The 22,812-nt window shown below is 34.2% G+C and overlaps 1 protein-coding gene across 9 annotated transcripts in view; it reads right to left on the bottom strand.

Annotated features, from left to right (window-relative positions):
- The window catches only part of LOC138707923 (regulator of nonsense transcripts 2-like), a 199,197-nt gene that overhangs the window by 26,875 nt on the left and 149,510 nt on the right, over window positions 1–22,812 (bottom strand). For all 9 annotated transcript variants that reach the window (XM_069837983.1, XM_069837982.1, XM_069837978.1 and 6 more), the window contains 3 exons: window positions 14,872–15,051; window positions 13,653–14,055; window positions 8,363–8,511 (listed from right to left, as the gene is read on the bottom strand). In XM_069837983.1, the coding sequence (XP_069694084.1) occupies window positions 8,363–8,511; window positions 13,653–14,055; window positions 14,872–15,051 (732 nt within the window). The remainder of the gene's footprint in view (window positions 1–8,362; window positions 8,512–13,652; window positions 14,056–14,871; window positions 15,052–22,812) is intronic.

Genomic DNA, 22,812 nt, shown 5'->3' with positions numbered 1-22,812 from the left:
GTGAAGATTGGCACGCCTGCCTCCAGAGTAACGCTGTAGCTACCGCTGACGCACCAGTCAGTCGAGATGGATCTGTCGTGAGGGAAAGACGTCTGTGCGCGTGTTGTAAGTAAAATTGTGTTGTCTCGTAGTGATAAAGTGTCTATTAATAATGGTTGAGTACACTTTAAAACAACGTATTTTTCTCTATGATATGTATGTGAAATACTCTTCTGCAAGAAGGTGTCGAAGAGAATTTGATCATCGGTTTGCAGGTGTTCGAATTCCTAGCAGGTCAACTATTCATGACCTTGTCAATAAAGTCAGAAGTACAGGATCTTTTTTTGAACAAGAAACATGTTCAACAACGCCGTGTACTGACAGAAGAGAAGCTTAATGAAGTAGGGGCCCAGTTATAGCACTCAACCCACAAATCACTGCAATGTTTAGCACAAGAGGTTAACATTTCCAAGAGGTCAGCTTTTGTGGGAACGAAACTTCTGAAACTTAAAGCCGTACAGGGTAACTGTAGTTCATGCTTTACAACCACAAGATCCTGTAAATTGGGTTAAATATTGCAATTGGTTTTTGCAGTCCGTTCATAATGGCAATATGGACCCACTTTTACCGTTCTTCAGTGATGAAGCGTGCTTTCATCTACATGGTCACGTTTCTACTCAGAAAAATAGATACTGGGCTACCGAAAATCCCCATATTATTCATGAAGTTCCTCACCACGCTGCAAAGGTTGTGGTTTGATGTGCAGTGAGTGCGATTAGAATTATCGGTCTCATATTTTTCGACACAACAGTTGATTCACACATTTATGTAACTTCAATTTTAAATAATTTTTTTTCCGCCACTAACAAGAAATGAACGATTGAGTAGCTGGTTTCAGCAGGATTCAGTTACAGCGCACACCACTGCGAATTCTATGCATGAATTGCGAAGTGTGTTGACAGAATAATTAATCGAGGATTGTGGCCACCTCGTTCCCCTGACCTATCTCCATGCGCATCAAATCCGCACAAGTTACAAGAATTGAAGGACAACATCATGAGAGAAATACAGGCAATCAATCAACATGAACTTTTGCGAGTGAACCAGAATTCTATTCGGAGATACAGGGAACGTGTTCTAGTTGAAGGTGATCAATTTCAACATCTGTTGTGATGCAGGTAAGCCTAATGTTAGTAGAGTAGTTAGTGTTCCATACCCATGACTTGCCGGTCGTTTACGTGTAACTCTGCCGGCAGGTGTGCCAATCTTCACCCAGACCAAGGCCGCTGCAGAATGGTTTGGCCGAGCTATATATATATATATATAAACTGTTGCATTTCCTTCAGAAGAGTTACATCTAGTGAGAGAAGTTCGATCTGTTCCAACATTATCCAATTTGGAAACTCACTACAAAAGCAAAAACGAGCAGTTTTCTAAGCATTTTTGCATTTTCCACCATGATGAGGTGCAGTGGTTGAAGGGATGTGAAACTTCAGATTGTTTTGTTGCTCATGTTTGTTTTCCAACAAAAGCGAAGTTTGGAATAAACAAGGTTTTCCAGACTCAGCAAAACCATTCTAAGTTGCTAACTTATGTCCATTGTTTTCTACAATTATCGTTTGTCAGGACACAGTTAGTTGATCTGTTATTTGATGACCAGCACAGAAGTGATATCATCAGCCATAACAAAAAAACTGATCAGAAGAACAAAGAAGTACTAAGAAGGATAATTGTTGTATTATGTTATTTAGCTCCCATTCAGGGGTCATGATGTCAAGTTCTTTGAATAGAGGATATTTCTCGGAATTTCTTAATGTGTTAAAGGAATAGAGAACTGTCTAAATTCGTCCATACTGGAAGTTGCTCTCTTAGTGTATAAATAAACAGGCTGTAAAAGACAATCTCATGAGGGGTCTACCAGGAGCCTAGACATCTACACCAGTTACGAGACAGATCAAACTCTTCATGGGAGAATTAAGATCTTACTTAACTAAACAACTCCTAGCTCTAGCGAGCAGAATATTAAGATGGGTAACGAGACTTTTCTCATCAGACAATGTCATCCATATAAACATCAACATGAACTGGGCCTCATAGAGGACCTGTAGGAAAAGTAGGATGGATGTTGACTCATCACCTCACATTCTGCTGAATTATCCATGTGTAAGCCATAACGGAAATAGATACCTCAGGAAATGCATGTTGTCTCCCGAGTAGATTCAGGAAATCACATTCAGTGGTCACACACTGTGGTCTCCTGGGTTGATTCTAGTTTACAGGTGTCTAAGTGCTTCTGTAGTTACCTATGTCCACATTTGAGAAGAAGAAGACGAGAAAAAGGGAGAAGAAACTGATTCCTTATAAAGTATTGAACAACTGCAGAAATATGACTATATGAAAAATATGTATGTATGTATGTATGTATGTATGTACAGCTCTTTTACATTTTCATTACTGATGGGAGAGGTTGGAACTGTTGCAGTCGAAAGGAGAATGTAGATAGGGGTACTTGTACAGTACAGGTCAGTAGGAATTACAGTTGGAGGCAGCAATTTTGGCAGGTGACCTTGATGACATTTCTAGTAGGCGAGCCAATATTGTTTGTGTAAGTTGCATGAATGAGATGCGATAACATTCTGAATCATTTATATTTTCATACCAGCAGCTCATATCAATTATCATTATTATGAAACACACCACGGTACAGTCTGATTCAAAGAATACCTTAAATATATGTAAATGACTTTCGTTCGCAATGATTTTACAATAGATCTCCTCCTACATTTTCTAAATTAAAAAAAAAAAAAACACGCACGCACGCGATTTGTCCAGTAATACTCTAGGGATCTTCTACTGGTCGTGCGACAATTCAGGTTAGTAAAATTACGATTCTTCTTATTAATCAAAATATAATTTGGTTAATTGGGTAAAATTGCATGCTGTGGAAGTTACATTTATATAAAGGTATAATAAATAGGATTGCAATGGATATTACAAGGGCAACAATTTCTTAATACGCACATTGTGAATAATACAGAGAAAGCATTTTAAAATGTTCGAAATCGTACAAAATATGGAGAAACCAATTTTCCCTGCACAAACTGCACCAATTGAAAAATATAATTACCATTCACAATCAATATTTTATGGGTTTTAAATTTTGTTTATTAATCTAGAGGTATTGGCTGTTGACAACAGTATACTAAATTCCAGCACAAAATTCATTCACAATATGTGAATGGGTTATTTATGAAAAGGCCTAAGTCGCTAATTTTGTGAAAATGAGTTTGTAATGTAATACTACTCTTTGGGTGTAGATACATCGATTTAGATATGAAGAGGACTATAATGCTTAGTAGAATTTATTATACAATTTTTATTTCAGCCTGAATTTCAAAACTTCGGCCAGTAAGGAGTTTTTCTTAAACTGCTAACAATTTTGTATTCAAGACTTAGAACCTTTCATAAATAACCCATTCATGTAGAAATTACATTTTTGGATTTTACTGAATGTATACTATCGAAAGGTGTTGTATACCCCCTTAAATACTGTACATGTGTTAACTGTGTTTATGTCTATCTGGGTTATCCGATGTTTCATTTTTTTAAATATAATTCATAGTACTGAAACTGCCATATTGAATTCGCACAAATTGTTTATTCGTAATTTTCGTCTCGAAAACCCAAAGATATGTAATTAAATTTCTCACCCATTTTTGTCCCACTCCACCACTTTAGAGACAAAGTCGGACAAAATAATATCTTATTTGTATTCTGTGATTGCAAAGATCCCCAGAAATCGACTTTCATCAAGATTGGATGACATGAGATTTCTCACTCCCTCCTGCCTTTTCGTCAGTACCTTAGGAGATGGTATTTAAAAAATCTAAGGAATGTTTAACCAATATGAGGCGCCCGAGATCAAAATGGGCTATGTGACTTTATTTTAGAAAATGAGTTTTATTGGCATCATTGGCAATTTTGGGTTGAATATTATACACTGTGAAAGGTTTAGTTTCAAAATGATTTAATTTAGATGTGTAAAATGCATGGAAAAAATCAGTACATAAATGAGATGTAGGATATTTTTGCACTTTTCTTAAAATTCACTTTGGATAACATAGCCCATTTTGATCTCAGGCGCCTCATATTGTAGAGAGTAACCTTCATTTTAAATTTTACATCTATTGTTAAATATACTTTAGTGACTTTTCAAAACTGTCAACTCCTTTCTCTCTTTTCTCTGCTGGGAAGTAAAAAAAAAAAAAAAAAGTTATTTGAAGGGAGGACATGAAATTGGATTTTTTTACATTCCTTATGCATTTTAGAAACAGTTCTGAGAGATAAGGTGAATAGTCTAACCCAATTTTATGAGTGAATCTTTGTTTTAAATTTAAAGGCTGTACGTCTACTGGTTAAAAAGTAAATCGGTATAATTATTTTGATCATTACTGCCTCCCATTTTCCATCTCTTAATGTTCGTATTTCGTAAAACTCAGTCTATCTATTCACTAAGGATTAACAGAGACCTAAGTAGACTATAGTGTTTAAGAAGATTTAAGTTGATGAATCAGTCAGGCTGTTGATTATAGAATAGTTTTTTTTATTATATAGATTGTTGTTATACTTTATAGTAACAAGGAAAAGACTATGCAGCGGGAACTGGAATTATCTCGAAAAATGTGTGCCGGGAACTGGTCCCTTTTCATATACTATATGCACACATTATAGATTACTGTAGTTCTGCAGTTTAGCTATATGTGTATAGTTTTTGGAAGTGACTGTCCATCTAAGTCCACTCGGATCTCGGGCCTGTGTGTTTACTCTTATGTCCTACCCATTCCAGCTTCAGTTTGCTTGCTGCAGAGATATCAGCCGACCTTGCATTGGTGAATAACTCGCTCTGGAGTCCTGATTAACAAAATCCGTCTGCCAAAATCGCTGGCTCCTACTATAATCACTGCAGTCCGAACGTAATCTTGTGACATTGTGTGGGTGCATAGTTGTATCAGATCGCCTCTTTTATCTGCTCTGATTGTAGTGATGAGGCATGGAGGGTCCTTCTCGTGCAGTGACACATTCAGACGTTAAGCAGTTAATATACAATATTATCCAGTTCTGTGATTATGAAAAGATAATAAAAACTATTTATAACATTAGGAAGGATGTTGAGAAAACATGTCCAACAGGATCAAAAATTACAACTCTTAGAAAAATACGCAAACAGAAACATAACATTAATCTTGATGAATTTGATAAATGTGCGGCCAGAAGGAAATTCCAGGAATTTTATGAAGTGAAGAAGGAAATTCCAACTCATTGGAAACTTCTCCAGTTTGCAAAAAATGATTTAAATTTCAAGGGTGGGTACAGTACATTTAGGAAAATCATACAAGATATGGGATTCAAGTTCAGCAAATGTAAAAACAAACGTTTAGTGCCCATAGAACGCCACGATATTGTAGCATGCCGAGCGGCTTACTTGAGAGCAATATGACAAAATGAAAAGGGGCCTCAAAAACCTGTTATTTATACAGACGAGACTTGAATCCATACACACTATACTGTCAACAAATGTTGGCAGCATAAATCTTTTCCTGACGTCCTTCAACATTCTAGCGTGGGAGAAAGGCTGATAATAGTGCATGCAGGGAGTAATATGGGTTTTGTTCAAGGTGCAGAACTTTATGATTCGAAGACAAAATCTGCCAATTACCATGATGAGATGAATGGTAATAATTACAACAAGTGACTGGAGGAAAAATTGATTCCGAATCTTCCACAAGGCGCCATTGTGGTGTTCGACAATGCTCCCTATCACACTATTCTAGGAAATAAGACCCCATCCAGCAGTAACCGCAAAATTGAAATTCAGACCTGGCTACGAGAAAATAACATACACTTAACAGAAGATCTTACGAAAGCAGAACTATTAGATATTGTAAAAATTGCAAAACCACCACCCGCATATAAGGCAGACAGAATTCTTCAGGAGAGAGGCTTCACAGTTCTCAGATTACCTCCTTATCACTGTGATGTATCGCCAATTGAATTGGTATGGGGTATGGTGAAGCATAAAGTCGCAACACAAAATGTGGGAAGCCTAAACCTAAAGTCTCTAAAAGAGGTCACAAAGCAGGCTATAAGCGAGATAATGTCAACGGATTGGTCTCGTGCGTTCGTCCACGTAAAAAATATTGAGAATGATTACTGGCATAGGAATGTGCTTATTGAGAACGAGATGGAAAGAATAATAATTAATGTTGGTGTTGATTCTGGAAGTGAATCTGAAACAGCTGATAGTGTTAATGACAATACTATTGACAGTGATAGTGCCACAGAAGCTGCAGATGAGGATTCTTGCCTTGGTATAAAGCCACTACATGGATAAAGGTAAGTATTATGTAGTGTGTAATATCAAGAGTGTATTTTACTACAAATTAATGTTATGCTCATTAAATTAGGTTACACTGACTTATCTATAGTAATGTCACGAGAGGATTTATCTGGGAAATCTCAGACCTCGAGTGACATTTATTAAGTCTATTTCGTGAATAAAATAAAAATATAAATAATATATCCCTAAAATTCGCTCACGAATTGTTAATAATTGCATATTTACGAATACTTAACCTATTCAGACATTGTGAAGTTGAGATAGATTGAATATCGATTACTGCAATAAAGAAATTGGATATTATTCAGTAATGCCAATTGCGAAAAGTGAAATACAGGTTTAACAATGTTAATTACATGTACTGCACTTTTCTCTTATTAATATAACAGAAATATGTTTTCATTATCTGCTGAAATCATAATATAATTTAAACATTTTATAATATAATTACAAATAACCTGATTAATACATTAATTAAAGGAAGAATGATTGAAAACGCAATTATCAAATCTGAATGAAGTATTGTAATTTTTTTCAGATAGCCTACAATGGACATGGAATTAGAAGATGAAGATGTGGAAGTAGAATTTCGCACTTTATTTAGTACTTCGTCCTTACATTACACACTACACCCAGAACTAAGAACTATGTAATATTGTGTGCAAACAGCTATATAGCAATGCTTATGTATTCACACTACAGCGAGACATATATGGCTAAACAGTGAAGCCATCTCTGTATAGATATAAAAAAAAAACGCACGCACGCACGCACACACACACACACACACACACACAAAAAAAAGTTTTCGATCAGCTATGAAAACAACTATATACTTTATTTCAATGTACAAACACATCAGAAAAACTAAATAGACCAATAAAATAAATATTTTCTCTCTCTGGCATTATGGTATGATAGAACATTCAAAACGAAATCCCTGTTTTAACCACAAATCCATAGTTGTGATAGGTGATCGAAAACTTTTGACCAGTAGTGCATATAATTTATTATGTCGATATGTACTAAAAGATAGTATCTAATGCTTATGAGGTCAGTAATGCTTTCTACTAAATGATTACATAATGATTTTGCAAATGTTGCATAAATTTATATACAGGATTTGAAATCAAGCAAGTAAATATTTTTTTCTGCTAATGGTGTGGTGTAGTCATAGACAATTTCTAATGTATAACCTTTTGTTTACTTTAGGATCAAAGTTGGTTGTAACAGTATGCTCTTGCTGACATGTAACATTCTGATTCCAGGGCAATGAGAAGAAATGCAGTGAACTGGTGGAATTATGACAGGGCAAATGAGAGTAAGCACGGAATATCCACTTCAGTAACTGGTTCTCTTCACCATGTGTCTGATATGATATGATATGATATGATATGATATGATATGATATGATATGATATGATATGATATGATATGATATGATATATGATATATATTTCTCAAAATCTTTGGTCCTGCTGTCCCTTCACATTTCTGTATTCGGGCCAGCATTCCCTTACTTGCACTATTTACAACTTTAAACAAGACGTATTTTGACACTTGAAGCCTGTTCTTGCTATGTCTTTCATGTCCCTTCACTTTCACTTGACCATCCTTTTACTTTATCCACTATTATTCTACTTCCCTTCTCTTATTCTCAGTTCCCTTAAAAATAATTCCTACCTTCATAACTAACTTAATACTTTAAATAACAATACATAACTTATTTAATATACAAAACCTAACTCTTGTTGACTATTTCACTAAAAACTTGAACTATTATTATATTCACTGTCTAAACTCTTCTCACACAACACATTAACACTCGTATCCTAGCAACATTGCTTTCACTTTATTTATAATACTATTTAACACTGAAAAAGTACAACAGCTCACTTCCATTTATCCATTACCTAGCTAACCTACTATTATTTCAGCCCATGTGTCTGATATGTTGATGCATATCTCAACTGAATGGTCCCTTACTTGACTCTGGTGCGGTGATGTGCCTGTGGCTCCCCAGTCTTGTTCAGCTTCTGCTTCTTCTCCTCCTTCTCCATCTTCAAACTCAGAAAGGGCTTCACAAAATTCGTCTTCCTCTTCTTCCCCTCCATCACCTTCTTCCCCTTCAGCACCTACAAGCAAGTTTCCTTTCATTATAATATTCTGTATCTTCTTTGAGATTGTTAAGTAATAAGAAAAAGAAATTTAAAGATTGAAGTACTAGTAATCACTGTCATTATCTATGATGTAGTTGTTTTAACTCCTGCTGTGTATCGATTTGTTGTTACTGCAGGAAAGTGTTATTTTTCCATAGTGGAATCACTGTGTCGAGCTGAACATTTCTAAGATAATGAATTATAATGAAGCCATTGCAGCCTTAGTTACCTTAACTATAAGCATTCTGCAAGAAATAGGACTGAACATAAATCAGAAGTCACATGCTACATTGATTAATCATGGCAAACTGGAAAAAGGTGCAATTAAAACTGTCAGTGGTGACATCGAAAGTATTCCTGCCAATGAAAAAGTCAAATACCTGGGAGTATCCTTCAATCAAAATTTGATTTTTAACTTCAGTGAGGTCTTAAGCAAACTTAAATATAATTTAGATAAATTGTTATCTATTCATCTACTACAGCAGGCATGTCAAAATCCTGCACATTGTGCAGTTCTCTCTGTGCAATGTGCACTTTCTATTCCCCTACTTGAAGGGAGTAAATCAGCTTGGAGGGGAGCATGACAGGGCTGTGCAGTATTGTACTATCAGATCAGCTTTTGTTTCAGTAACACAGTTTTAGTAAGGGTGCTGACTGAGCTGTGATTGTGAATGCGTTGTTAAAAAGTGAGGAGTTCACAGATATAATGAAGAAGAGAAATCACGAATCATGTAACATAATTGTTATAATGTTTTCCTCAGCCAACAATAATTGAATCGTTCAGAGCAGAAGTGGTGTAAGTCAGAATTGGGTAATGAGGCTTAAAGTAAAAATTCTGTAAAATACAGCGCAAAGTAGCAATTAATATGTCTTTTGTGCTAACCACTGACTACTAATAATTTAAATAAATTGAATATTAACTGCTACTTTGTGCTGTATTTTACAGAATGTTTATTTCGCTATACTGGAGAATTAGCACGGTCGCTTTGAACCGTGCCGTTACGTTTACCACCAAATTTAAGTAAATACACAATGTCACCAACATAAGAACATGACGTTGGTGTGTGGCGTAGTTGGCGGGAGGAATTTTTTCTTTCTCTGTCTACCTCCTTCGTTCTGAACATTATTGAGAGATAGCAACACTGTTAGCGACAATGTGTATTTGCGTAAATATTGCGAGTAAATTATGACGAGTGCCTTAGATGAGAGGCTCGGGACAGAAACAGTTTTGCTGTAGCGCATGCGCGGACCTCTCATGCAGTGGGAGCGTGATCCTTACTTGAATTTATTTTTGCGTGTACTTGCAGATTAAATGATTGAGATCCCTTCTTGCTCCGGTTACAGGCCTTGCATTTACGAAGGTTATGTTATGTTAGGTTACCTTAGATTAGCTTAGCTTAGGTTAGGTTAGGTTAGCTTTGGTTAGGTTAGGTTAGGTTAGTTTTGGTTAGGTTAGCTTAGCTTTGGTTAGGTTAGGTTAGCTTTGGTTAGGTTAGGTTAGGTTAGCTTTGGTTAGGTTAGGTTAGCTTTGGTTAGGTTAGCTTGATTTCATTCGTCCATGTAGTAGTTAAAATTATATAATATGACAGTTTTTGATTCGTAATATTGTTAATAAATAATAGGCCTATAATGTAAGCGGTGAATAATTTCATGGTCCCTAAATTTTTTTTCGTAAAAGGCTAGGTATTTTTCTATAGGCCAGAAATAAAACAGCAACGCTGTCATAATTACGTACTTTATGCTTTGGCGAACATTAACCGGAAATTTACTTTCCGTCATTTTAATGGTATTCTGTGAAACACACCTTTTTTCCTGTTAATTTCCTTATGATAACCTAGTTTATTATCTTATTACATCTTCATGTTCTCTTAATGCATTCAAAAAACCGCCGTTGTACTACATAAAACCTTGAACTTGACTAATGGAGTGAATTATTTAAGAATATAGTCGCGAATTTGACTACCACCATTTCGATTATATTTTGTTTGATGCGGCTCGGTATGGCCCGGTGACTAGTGGCCAGCGAGTAGAGTCGACTATCGATGTTGGTCTGCCGTGCGTATTATCCAGTTGTTCCGTTTATTTTAATCCTCCTTACCCATTTTTGACTTACACCACTTCTGCTCTGAACGGCTCAATTATTTTAAAATGAAAGGCTTTCATCAGTCTATGTCGAGCTAAACATTTTGTGACAATATAGATGAGATTAGTAAAGTTTTAAAAATATGATATTCACCAGCACTTATTTCTTAATCAGTACTCTCACGGCAAAACAAATGCGACAATGGCGTTGTTTTGGAGTCTGTACTAACAAAGCCACCAAAAGTTAAATGACTTACATTCCATTTGATAAGCTGATAAGTGACGAGAATACTGAGTGAGGAATACATGTGAAGCTCTTGGGGCTGTAGGGGAGCAAAGAAAACAGCTCTTTGCAAGGCGGAAAAATTTTCTGCAAAAATATGACAAATTCTTTAAACTTGATATAAAGAGAAAGTCGTCGCTTCACAGCTTATAAACTACGGTTTTAACTTCTTTAGTAATGCTTCCAACTTGCTGATATTTGCTCTCAACATTTTCCAAATAAACTATATGTGAATTTAAATTCTAAGCTTAATTTATACAATTTATTAATATTAATGTTAATTATATTGACATGCAGGAAAGAAATGATTTCAGTGTAAAAACCTCACAATGTCCTACTGCATGTAATTGGGAGTAAAATATTTTCTTTGACGTTTGTGTACCAATGGTCCCAATAATGCTTGACGAACAATGAAATAGTGTTACTTTAAAATAATTAGTGCCTACTACGTAAAATGAAATACTGTGTTCGTTTTTTGTTGTTTTGAAATTATTGCAATATTTATATTTTCTTCAAATACTGTATAAAAATTATGTTAATAAATGATGCTTTACAAATCACTGCTTTGTGAAATATAACTGAGTAAGCCTAATGTTTCTTGTATCACAATTTTTAAATGTAGACACTGACAATAACTGTGTTTTTGTTTTCTGTTAAGTGTTTTTATAATGTCCAAATGTCAATTTCATCCAACACTAGAAGCGCAGAATAGATTCTTGTATATCCCTCCAGCTAAGAACTGGTAAGAGCAATGTGTGAATGACGCAATCTGCACAGAATGGCGATCCAGCACACATACACTGCACATTCAGCGTCTCATTTCTGGCATGCCTGTACTACAGCTTCACCAAAAATTGACTGTTATTAATCAGTTCATTGGTTTCACATTAATTTATCCCTTACAAATGGCTCCTATAGAACTAATGCCCAGGATTTTCCTTCTATTTTATTTATTTCATTGGGTTATTTTACGATGCTGTATCAACATCTAGGTTATTTAGCGTCTGAATGAAATGAAGGTGATAATGCCGGTGAAATGAGTCTGGGGTCCAGCACCGAAAGTTACCCAGCATTTGCTCGTATTGGGTTGAGGGAAAACCCCGGAAAAAACCTCAACCAGGTAACTTGCCCCGACCGGGATTCGTACCCAGGCCACCTGGTTTTGCGGCCAGATGCGCTGACCGTTACTCCACAGGTGTGGACCTTTCCTTCTAAAGGCTGATAACATGATTAGTAGCTATGTCAAGGAAATTCTCCAACTTCCTAGTGACACTTCCAACAGCATGATTTACTCCAGCAGCATATATAAATATCTAGCTATTCTTCAGGCTTCCTGGAAAGCTTTCCTTCAACAGTTCAACAGTTAACATCAACACACTACAATGTACAAATGATCCACATGTCAATGCAGTTCGTGATTACGATCAAATTCAAAGTAAATGCCCCTCACAGCTGCAATTATAGAAAGATGAAGGAAACAAGACAGATAACTACGGCATATTCTGCAGGATAGAGAATACTCAGCCTGGTGTTCTTACCCACACAAAGGCGAAGTATCCATGGCAAATAGTTGGATTAAGAAGAAACAAGGTCTAAGTAATTCTGAATGGAAGGATATAATCAAAATGCTATGAATGATTGGTCCAGTACACAGTCTTCCTGGACGTTCCTCCAGCACAGCCCACTGTCATCACTGCAGTATATGAAACATTGCCCCATGTGCTGGGAAGTTGTCCTCAAGGCGAGCTTCTAAGAATAATTAAATGACATAACATCATTAGAGCGTTACTTGCTGCTGCTCTGCATATTAAAGGGTTCGAAGTCCATGAGGAGGTTCATTGGCTGGCAGATGGCGAAAGTACAAGACACATCGACATTATGGCCATCAATAGATCTAAATGCGAAGCCAAGATCATCAATCCAACCATCCGCTTTGAAATCAGCATTGGGCAACCTCAAGAAGTCCATATATGAGCCCAAATTTCTGTTACAGGTCTCTTATTTGGTGCTAGGGGGACAATTCCAAAATTGTTTGTTAAATGGAGAAATAAATACAAAATAGGAAAAGAAGTGCAGGATAAAATAATTGTCACAATTATTAAATACTCTGTGGAAATTTTTAGAAACCATTTGTATGGAATTACTTCCATATAAAAACAACTAACTGTACATCAATATATGTTATTACTGGTCTTTGTCAATTTATTTCATATTTTATTGAAGTTTATGTTACTACCAGTGCTTTTTTCTGGCAGAATGTGCCAGTCGTTCTGGCACCTTGTTGTTGTATTTTTCACCATGGAACCGAGATATGTGTTAATAATTATGTTACTAATTATGTTTTTAACATAATTTTTCTCTGAACTCCGCTTGGGACTTGAAAGTCTTACAGTTAGAAGAAAAGGAGGTAAAAACGAAAAAAATCCCGTGCACTGGACAGTAATCATCTTCCCGACTGCTATAATACATTCTACACAGAGTTTCACCACCTTTCTCTCCAGAAGAAAAGCACTGGTTATTACGGAACATTTTTTCTGAATCCATGTATTCATATTATATAATATATTGTATAATCTGTGTGTATTTTTCTTAATCTGTGTAAAATTTGCAAATTCTAATATGGATCTGATTGTCAAATATAAATAATATTTTTTACATTTTATCTAAAATGTTCAATTACCAAAAAAAATGATCCCTACACTAAAACACATATAAGGCAAATAACTGACGAATATCTAAGTCTATGACTTACACTTTACAGGTTTCTTCATTGGTCGGCCATCATGTGATAAAGACTCTTCTGTTTCAGTCTCTGCATCTGTGGCATCTGCAGGTTCCGACTCTGTGCATATGTCATCATCTCCCTCGCTTGCTGCCTCCACAATTGTTCCTAAATCAGAGCCAGGGGTTGCCGCAGGTGTGCTCTCTGTATCATTTCCTGCATTACTATACAACCAGGGCATGTGGTCAGAGAGCATTGGAGCCAGATCTAACTGCATCTGACGTACTGCTTGATTTGCTTCCTCAAAACTACTGAATAACTGTAGCTTAGGGCGCAAGCTCGTCAATGTATCTTTGAATAAATAATGAATTCCAACTGGAAATGGGTTTTCTGGAGTCCAGCACTTATCTTCATATTTAAACCAGAAGTACCTCTGTAAAAATAATAAAATTATACAAGAAGTTTATTTCTAAAACTTACTTTATTCCATTTGCACTTTCTACACTAGAAGCAAATAGTTATAGATGTTTTGTAAGAATTTAAATGAAGCCTAAGTGTGTATAGAGAAGTATGTTCTGAGTCTGTCTCTTATTTTCATCATAACATAAGAGAAAAGTTATCAGAATTTAATATACGGTATGCACCAAAACAAACAGTACTCAAAATATTCCTCATCTGCTGTGACCGTTTCTCTAACAATTAAGTATTTGTTTATTGTATATAATAGTTTGACAAACTGTGAATTCAGTGTGTTGATTTCTGCAATTATGGTTCTCACAACAGTGGAGAAGGTGTTTATTGTCGACGATTATTTCCAGTCATACAGAGTACTGAAATTACAAACACACTCTGAAAATCGAGATAAGTCATTATAACATGCAAGGGACTTAGGACTCATTGCTTATGACGGAACTTCTCGACAGCAGCTAACATTGCTGTGTTGTGTTGTGTTATTTGGTGCCACGTTATTAAATTACTCCTGGTACTGCTCTTTACCATGGCACAAGCTTGGCTCATTCTGACGCCCCACTCGGTATGATGGAAATAATGCTCGACGATAAACACCTTCTCTGTTGTGAGAAACATAATTGCAGCACTAACCCCAACACCGAATATACAATATGTTAAACTATCACATAAAACAAATAAATATTTGGTTGCTAGGGAAACATGGACAGCAGATGAACGATAAATTCAGTATTGTTTGTTTTGGTGCATACTGTACAACACGTGTACAATTTTCACATACCTGGAAATATGTAAAGAAATAATCCAACTTCAGTTTGCTGATGCCATTATTAAAATATTGTCCACATGTCTCCAGAAGAACGCAAACCAGACGAATACGAAACAAGTGCTCTGGTGGATCCAAAAATGATGAACTTGATGTGTTCAATGAAACACCAAATGAAATCAGAGAATACAGTACCTGCAAGAATTAAAACCAACGGACATTCTTATTTCTGGCAACAAATAACAGAACAGTTCAGGTCACGTAACATGATAATTCATTGCAACAGTGGTCGATTATGTTTTGTTAATGGTAAATGTACGCACACTCTCAAGTCACATATCTGCTATCAGCAGCTTTTTATAAGGTATCCTGTTCCTTGTGAGCTAATAGTTTTTCATCTTCTTCTTGACATTTTTCAAGTTAAAATTCAATATAGTAAATACTTATAACACAACATAATACAAACTACAGTACAAACTGGCTAGTCTTCAAAATGCTTTACAAATGAACACAGATCAGGTGAACAATGCATTTTTGCTGGCTGACGAGACTGGAAGAATAAGGTAACATCTAATATGAAAAGATCATCTCAATACTTAGAAATGCAGTAGGAGGGGCTATTATTATTATTATTATTATTATTATTATTATTATTATTATTATTATTATTATTATACTCTGTGGATAGAATTTTTCCAGAAATATTTCACAAACACCGATTATACTTAAATCCTTTAATTGTTTTATGAAATGTAGTGTTATTAATTCATTATATGATACTAGCCTACTGCTAGTTTGTTTCAGTTAATTGAAAGACAGATGGTGGACTTTTTACACTGTAAATGTGCTGCAGTGTACTGCTGGAAATCAGGCAGTAATTGGAAGGCCTAATTATTCCTGTTTGCTGTGCTAAGTAATGCAGCACAGTTTAAAAGGTAAGCAAATAGAAGTAATAATGGCGTTGGCATAAGCTTCATGCAAGTACTGTCTAACTTTATTTATATTCAGTAAACAGTCAGGATTGGTAAACTGTAGTGATTTTTTAAAATTTACGTGAGCTTTTTGTCGAAATCAGATTTATTTATTAAAATGATTTCTTGCCTTCTTTTGTAATTAATTTAAACTTAATTTGTGCATTAGTACTTATGATTATTAATACATGAAAAGTTTTAGCACTAATAACCTGCACTTAATGATATTAATAATTAAATTTGACTTAGACAAGATGTTATTCAAAGTTTATTATTCATTACGAAAGAATTCAACTATTTAGATATATACATCTTGATTACACAACTTTTAACATTTCATCACTTCAGAATATGTATTATATGACTTTCTTGTGTTAAAGACCAACAACGACCAGTTCTGAGGATGACCCATAATAGGTCGAAACATGTAAACCAGATACGATAGAATGTAACACAAGAAAGTCATATAATACATATTTAGATATTTTAATGTTTACAAATAAATTTATCAGAAGAGCTTATCATTGTATGTTTTCAAAATAAATACATAGCCAATTTGGCATTTGTGCAACTACTACTTTGAATATTGTTATGAGCTATTCGTTTCAGTCCTCAGCATCATACCATGCTTTAATTAGGTGGTGATTCTGAAAGTAGGCCCTACTTGACTTTCTGTACCATGTGATCTGTTGCTTCTTAATTAGGAGTTAGGAATAGACATATGAGGAGCAAACTTTCAAAACCTGTTCATTTTCAGATAATGCTAGAAATATGTGTTTGTAATAAACGAAGATTTTTCTATGGTGAAATTTTATATGAATCTATAGCAAGAAAAATAGTCCTTAGTATTTTACCACAGAAAATATTTTGTTCACTGTAGAGACGTAAGTTTTTGCCACCTGAAGTGTATTTTCTAAAAATGAACATGTCAAGTTTTGAAAGTTTGCTCCTCATATATATTGCTAATAGTTTTAAGAAACAGCAGAACAGTCATATGTAAAAACGTTTATATTTTTTTCTTCAGGAAGTTAATATCTCATTTTAACCATGTTAGCTGCATATAATTTTAATCTGTGGTTTAAGTAATAACAATTATCTGATGTAAATAATGAAAATTATGTATTTACATCATGATTAAATTATTAATTTAAATTAATATCAATCTTGGTTTGTGTATTTTTACGAAGATAATAATAGGATCTTGATTGTAACAGGTACCAAATGTGGGCAGCTTTGGCAGAAATTTCTCATCCTTACAGAAGGGCTACATATGTGCAAGCCATTTTCACAGTAATCAATATAACAATGTCTTCAAGTATAACTTACTAAGAGGGGCCATTCCATCAAGAAACACTTGGTGTCCTACTCAGGAACTACAGACATCTCACCATCCAGTGAACTACCATCCACTTCATCACCAGCCTACCTACTTTAACCTTTTTCACCACCTAACCTAATTGCTTCATTCATTGCACTTCACCATGGCAGCGATATGAACCTGCAGTGTTCTCAACTGGCGTGTTTTGGGTCCACTATTTAGGGATTTTTAGAGGGTAAATGTGACACAATATTTCCAGCAATAGGGGCACAACCAAAGCAAGTGCTGCCAGTATCGAAGCTCAAAATAAGTAAATGATATGAAATATCGACTTATCTCTAATAAATTACATTGTACTTTTTCTAATATGTTGGTGCTTTCAATTAGGTGTGCATGAGAGACTTAAAAATACCACTTTTTTCTATATATTTCTTAATGATGTTTTTGTTGAAAGCCTAAGATTAATATGACTGTTGTAGATAAATAGTTTTCTTTTGTATTCTGTTCCAATGATGATTCATTCATTCATAGTGTTCTGCCCAAGGGCAGGTCTTTCACTGCAAATCCAGCATTCTCCAATCTTTCCTATTTTCTGCCATCCTCTTTGTCTCTGCATATGATCCATATACCTCAATGTCGTCTATTATCTGTTATTTTCTTCTGCCCCAAACTCTTCTCCCATTCACCATTCCTTCTAGTGTATCCTCAATGGTGATTACTGATTATTAATTTTTTTTAACTAACGGCAGATACTTTTAAAAATGTATATTCAGCTCTGATGGTGAAAAACAAATAAAGTAGAATTTAATAAATATTGTGGACTTATGTTACAGCATTTGATAGCAAAAGCATCTTATGACTATTTTGAAGCTAATGTTTAGCATTAAAAAAATAGGGAATTATAATTATATAACTGACCAATAATAGTTATAAAGTCTATATTATGTCAAAGTCAATTGCTTTATGTTGCTTTTATCTCCCAACACATGATACGCAACATTATTCTTTAAAAATAGTGCTTAAGGTGCTTTAGAGAGAAATGTCCTATTCCATTCACATCCTGTATCTCAGTTACATATTTCTAGTAACATGTAAGAAAACAAACTTGTAACAATCAGATTTCATAAATTAATTTAATTAAAATGGTTATATGACTGTATTAAGAAAATGGAATAAGTTCTCAATAGTTTTCAGTTTAATGTTCAACCAATATATTCATATCCATAGTGTCACTGCGTCTCCAAAATCCACTATGTGCATTTAAACAAACTTTTCAGTAGTAAGAGAAAAAAACATCACTTTTATTTCCCTTGACTTTCAAAGCTATCTTTGGTGTAATTTAATCATTTTTCCTGTAATGCTTGAAATTACACCAAAAGTAGTTTTAAAAATCAAAGGAATTAAAAGTGACAATGTTTTTTCATTCTACTGAAAAATCTGTTTAAATGCACACAGCAGATTTTGGAGGCACAGCAACAATGTTAAACCAAAATGTGGTATGCATATTTTGGTTAAATATTTCATTTAAACTGATGAAGCATTACATGTTCTTTTGGGGAGTAATATGAAAAATACTAACAATATTTTTGTTATAATGGATACCTGTAATATCGATCGAGCTGTAATAATCATGTTGGTATAATGGATATCCGTAAAACCGATCAGGCTATGTAACATGAGATGTAGTTCTGTTTCTGCCGCCATGGGTCTTGATGTCGCTTCAATAGTGTGTCAAAGGTAATACATTGACTTGGAGGTCTTTCTATTTATTTGTCTATAGTAATAACACTGTCAGAAAGGTGTAGCATCTGTAGTTTAGCCATTAGTAGATCGAAGTCAACAGAGTCATCAAAGGCTTTACTGTAATCCAATAATGTTAGTATAATAGTCAGTCGTTTATCCATGGCTCCGTGAATGTTCTCAGTTACATTTAACAAAGCAGTAGAAGTGCTATGGCCATTTCTGAATTCTGACTTTAAAGGATCTATGACATTAAATTCGATTAAATAGCCTGACAATTGCTTATGAATGATGCGTTCAAGGGCTTAGATAAAACAGTAAGAATGGAGATTGGCCTATAGTTTTTGGCAGAAGTAGGTTATATGTTTAGTCAACATTCTGAAGACTAGTTGGAACCTCATAAATGATACCAATAAGGCATAACTCATGAGGCAACTAAGCGTGGAGGTAATGATTAGACAGATAATGCCCACAATGTATAAAAGAAAATTACTCAATTAAGACAATTAGATGGAATAAAACCAACTTACAGAATTCCTTCATAGTAAGGCAGTATAAAAGAATATTCCATGATAATTTTATGACCATTCCAGAAAATCAAACAATAAATGAAGAATGGGGAAATATTAAAACTAAAATACTCGAGTCTGCAAATGTAGATATAAAAAAAAAGTAGAAAACTTCGAGGAATGATTTATGAGATGATTAACATAGACAAGCAAAATGTATATATATATATATATATAAAAGTAATGCAAGAAATATGATAATGTAAGTTAAAACCAGAGAAGACCAAAAACATTTTAACGAGAAAAGAAGTGTAGCAAATAAAATTTGCAAACAGAAAAAGAATAAATGACAAACTCATATACTCATCGTAAATAGAAGAAAATCATAAGAAAAATTAGACAAGAAAATGTTTTGATGATCTGAAAAAATTTAATAAAAAACGAGTAATTCTGCCTAACATTATCGTAAAGAAAATGGAGGGAATCTCTTAACACAAAGACAGCAAGTTTTCTCCAAATGAAAAGACTCTTTTTATAAAATGCTAAATTAATCTGATGCATTAAATTAACATACAGGGTGATTCACGAGGATTCACCGTCCCTTGTGGAGCTTATTTCCGAACACATTCTGAGCAAAAATGTCATATAAACATTTGTCCTATTCTCAATATTTTCAGAGTTATGCTAATTTGAAGTTGTTTGTAAAATACCATTATTCTTGAGTTTTAAGGGTAAAAGAATATTACAGATAAAGAATAAGCTATTCAGGAATATCATTTCTTTAATTAGCTAATATTCTGAAGCTAAAAATGTGTTGTGAATTCCATAGTTGTTTCGTACAGAATTTTTTTTCCGATTTTTAACTACAAACTTACATTTTCTTATGCATTTATCACAGCAACTGTTACAAATCATGCCACGCTTGTAAATTCTTTAAGACTGTACATTAGGATGCATAATTAAATTCTAAAGAATCAAGTTCCTAAAGTCGTATGATTTGTAACAATTTTTGTGATAAGTGCGTAAGAATGTCATTTTTAGTTAAAAATTGAAAAACAAAATCTGTACAAAGCAATTCACAACACATTTTTAGCTTCAGAACACTAGCCAATTAAAGAAATGACACTCTGAATAGTTCATTCTCTATTTGTAATATTTTTTTTTTATCCTTAAAACTAAAGAAAAAAAGGTCTTTTACTATCAATTTCAAATTAGTGTAACTCTGAAAATATTGAGATTAGGACAAATGTTTATATGACATTTTTTGCTCAGACTGATTTCGGAAATAAGCTCTGTGAGTGTCGGTAAATCCTCGTGAATTACCCTGTATAACAATATAACGAGAGATAAATACCCAATAAACCCAAAACAGTTTCCACTGCTCTAATTAAAAATCCGTTAATATATTAATGCACATGCTCAACATAAGACTCATTAAATAACACTAATTTTTATCCTTCCATCAGTTGCTACATTTTAATGATATGAATTAGTCGCAATGTATCATATTGATACATTTCACTTTGACTTAAAATAATGGCTATAAAATTTGTAGTACCGGTATATATTGACATTTGCTTTTATTATACACTTTAATATGTTTATTTTCACTTGCTAATAAATATATTTATTAATTTATGTAGGTCTATTGTTATAATTTATTTCATATCTGAAAAGTTCACGTCAAAATAGAGGAACATGAGTAATAGCATTGGTCGCAATGTATCAAAATGATATATGGACTCTGAGAAAGTGTGTCATATACATATTTTAGTGATTGCAATGTTCTTTTATCATTGATTTATTATTTATTTTTATTTTCAAAATATTAAGTACAACTTTCCTGTAAATAGACTGCACAATAAGATATTCACCACATAACTTTCATTACTGGTACCAGTTTTATTCTAAAGCTTGGGACAAATATTCAGAAATAACAAAAAGAATACAAACTACTAAATAAAGAATAAACACAAAAGTAAAGTGTAGCCTACTCAGAGAAACATGAAATATGTCAGCTTTATGCTATCCATTACATTATCAGTCATCACTCAATCAATCTTCTTTTTCTTGAAGTTGAGTATAACATCATAGACAAATAAATAGAGGATAACATTCTGTACAGACTGAGATTGTATGATCGCCCCAGATACATCATTTACAATTCTTGCAAATTGTCTTAGTAGCCTTGTCTTCCGAGACGTGTGACATAAAATGCAGAGACGCCGTTTTGCAGATGGAGTGAAATTTTTTTTCTCTCATACCTGATCCGGCTTCCTCAACAAGTTATTGTTCACATCAGGTTCTTCATCAATTCCACTCACCTCAGAATCAGAATTACCCATCCTTTCTTCTCCTGGCTCATCATCCGCATCTGTATCATTTTCATCTTGAAAATCTTTTAGTCCGGGATTTTCATCTTCTACAGTGTTATCATACATTAAATTTAGAACAACTTTTAAATTGCCTGGATCTTCTAAATTATACATTTGCCTCTGGTTCAGTTACACTGTATGTCGCAATGTATCAATCTGATACAAGACGCTTGCAGTCTCACACAGCCTAACAGCACTTGTAGTAAGTATGAAGATAGGAAGGCATTGTAACAGTAAAGCCGCAACAATGGAAATTAAAAAACTGGTGATAGAAAAACGTATGCTTGTATCAATATGATACACATGCGACCAACGGAAAGTTAATATAGGCGAATTTTATGTCATTTTGCGAAATAATACCATTTTTTATTTATATGTATTATTTTTTTAATAAATTCATTTACGAATTAATTAGCACGACAAATGAATAAACAGTAAAATGTGAAGAGAATTTCATTCATTGCTAAATTGAAACTAGATCATATCATCCTGTAACATGTGCTACTGAAAGCTCTGACACACTGTGTATTAGTAACATGAGCAAATTGCTGCTCCTGGATTTCTGTGGCGATGTGGAGAAAAATTTCTTACTTCTTTGCATTTTCACCATTGATGAAGAAGGCTTTATTATGTCGGGTTCAGTTCTGATGTGCAAATATTGTGAATGTCGTCAGGAGTATAAACAGAAAGATGCACTTCATTTACATTGTTTGTCCAAGAAGCACGTGCCAAGAAAAAAACGTTAATCTGTTCAGCCAAATGGACCCGAGTTGCGATGTTGGAAGAATTACTTTCCATTTAGTATAGAGCACAATGATTAGTAATTTAATATGTTTAATTATCTGCAATTTAATGAAAAATGTGTATGCTCACGCATTTTAACAGATTCCATAATATAGCATAGAGCTCAATATTTTGTAATTTCACGTATTTAATTATCTGGAACCTAGTCAGTACTGTACAGCTGTCAAAAAAAAAAAGTGGCCGCACTCGTGAACAGCGAATATTTTCAAAGTCCACTTCGGGTCGCGGCGATGTTACAT

Source organism: Periplaneta americana, chromosome 10, assembly GCF_040183065.1.
Source record: "Periplaneta americana isolate PAMFEO1 chromosome 10, P.americana_PAMFEO1_priV1, whole genome shotgun sequence".
NCBI lineage: Eukaryota > Metazoa > Arthropoda > Insecta > Blattodea > Blattidae > Periplaneta > Periplaneta americana.
This window is presented reverse-complemented; position numbering and strand designations above follow the sequence as displayed.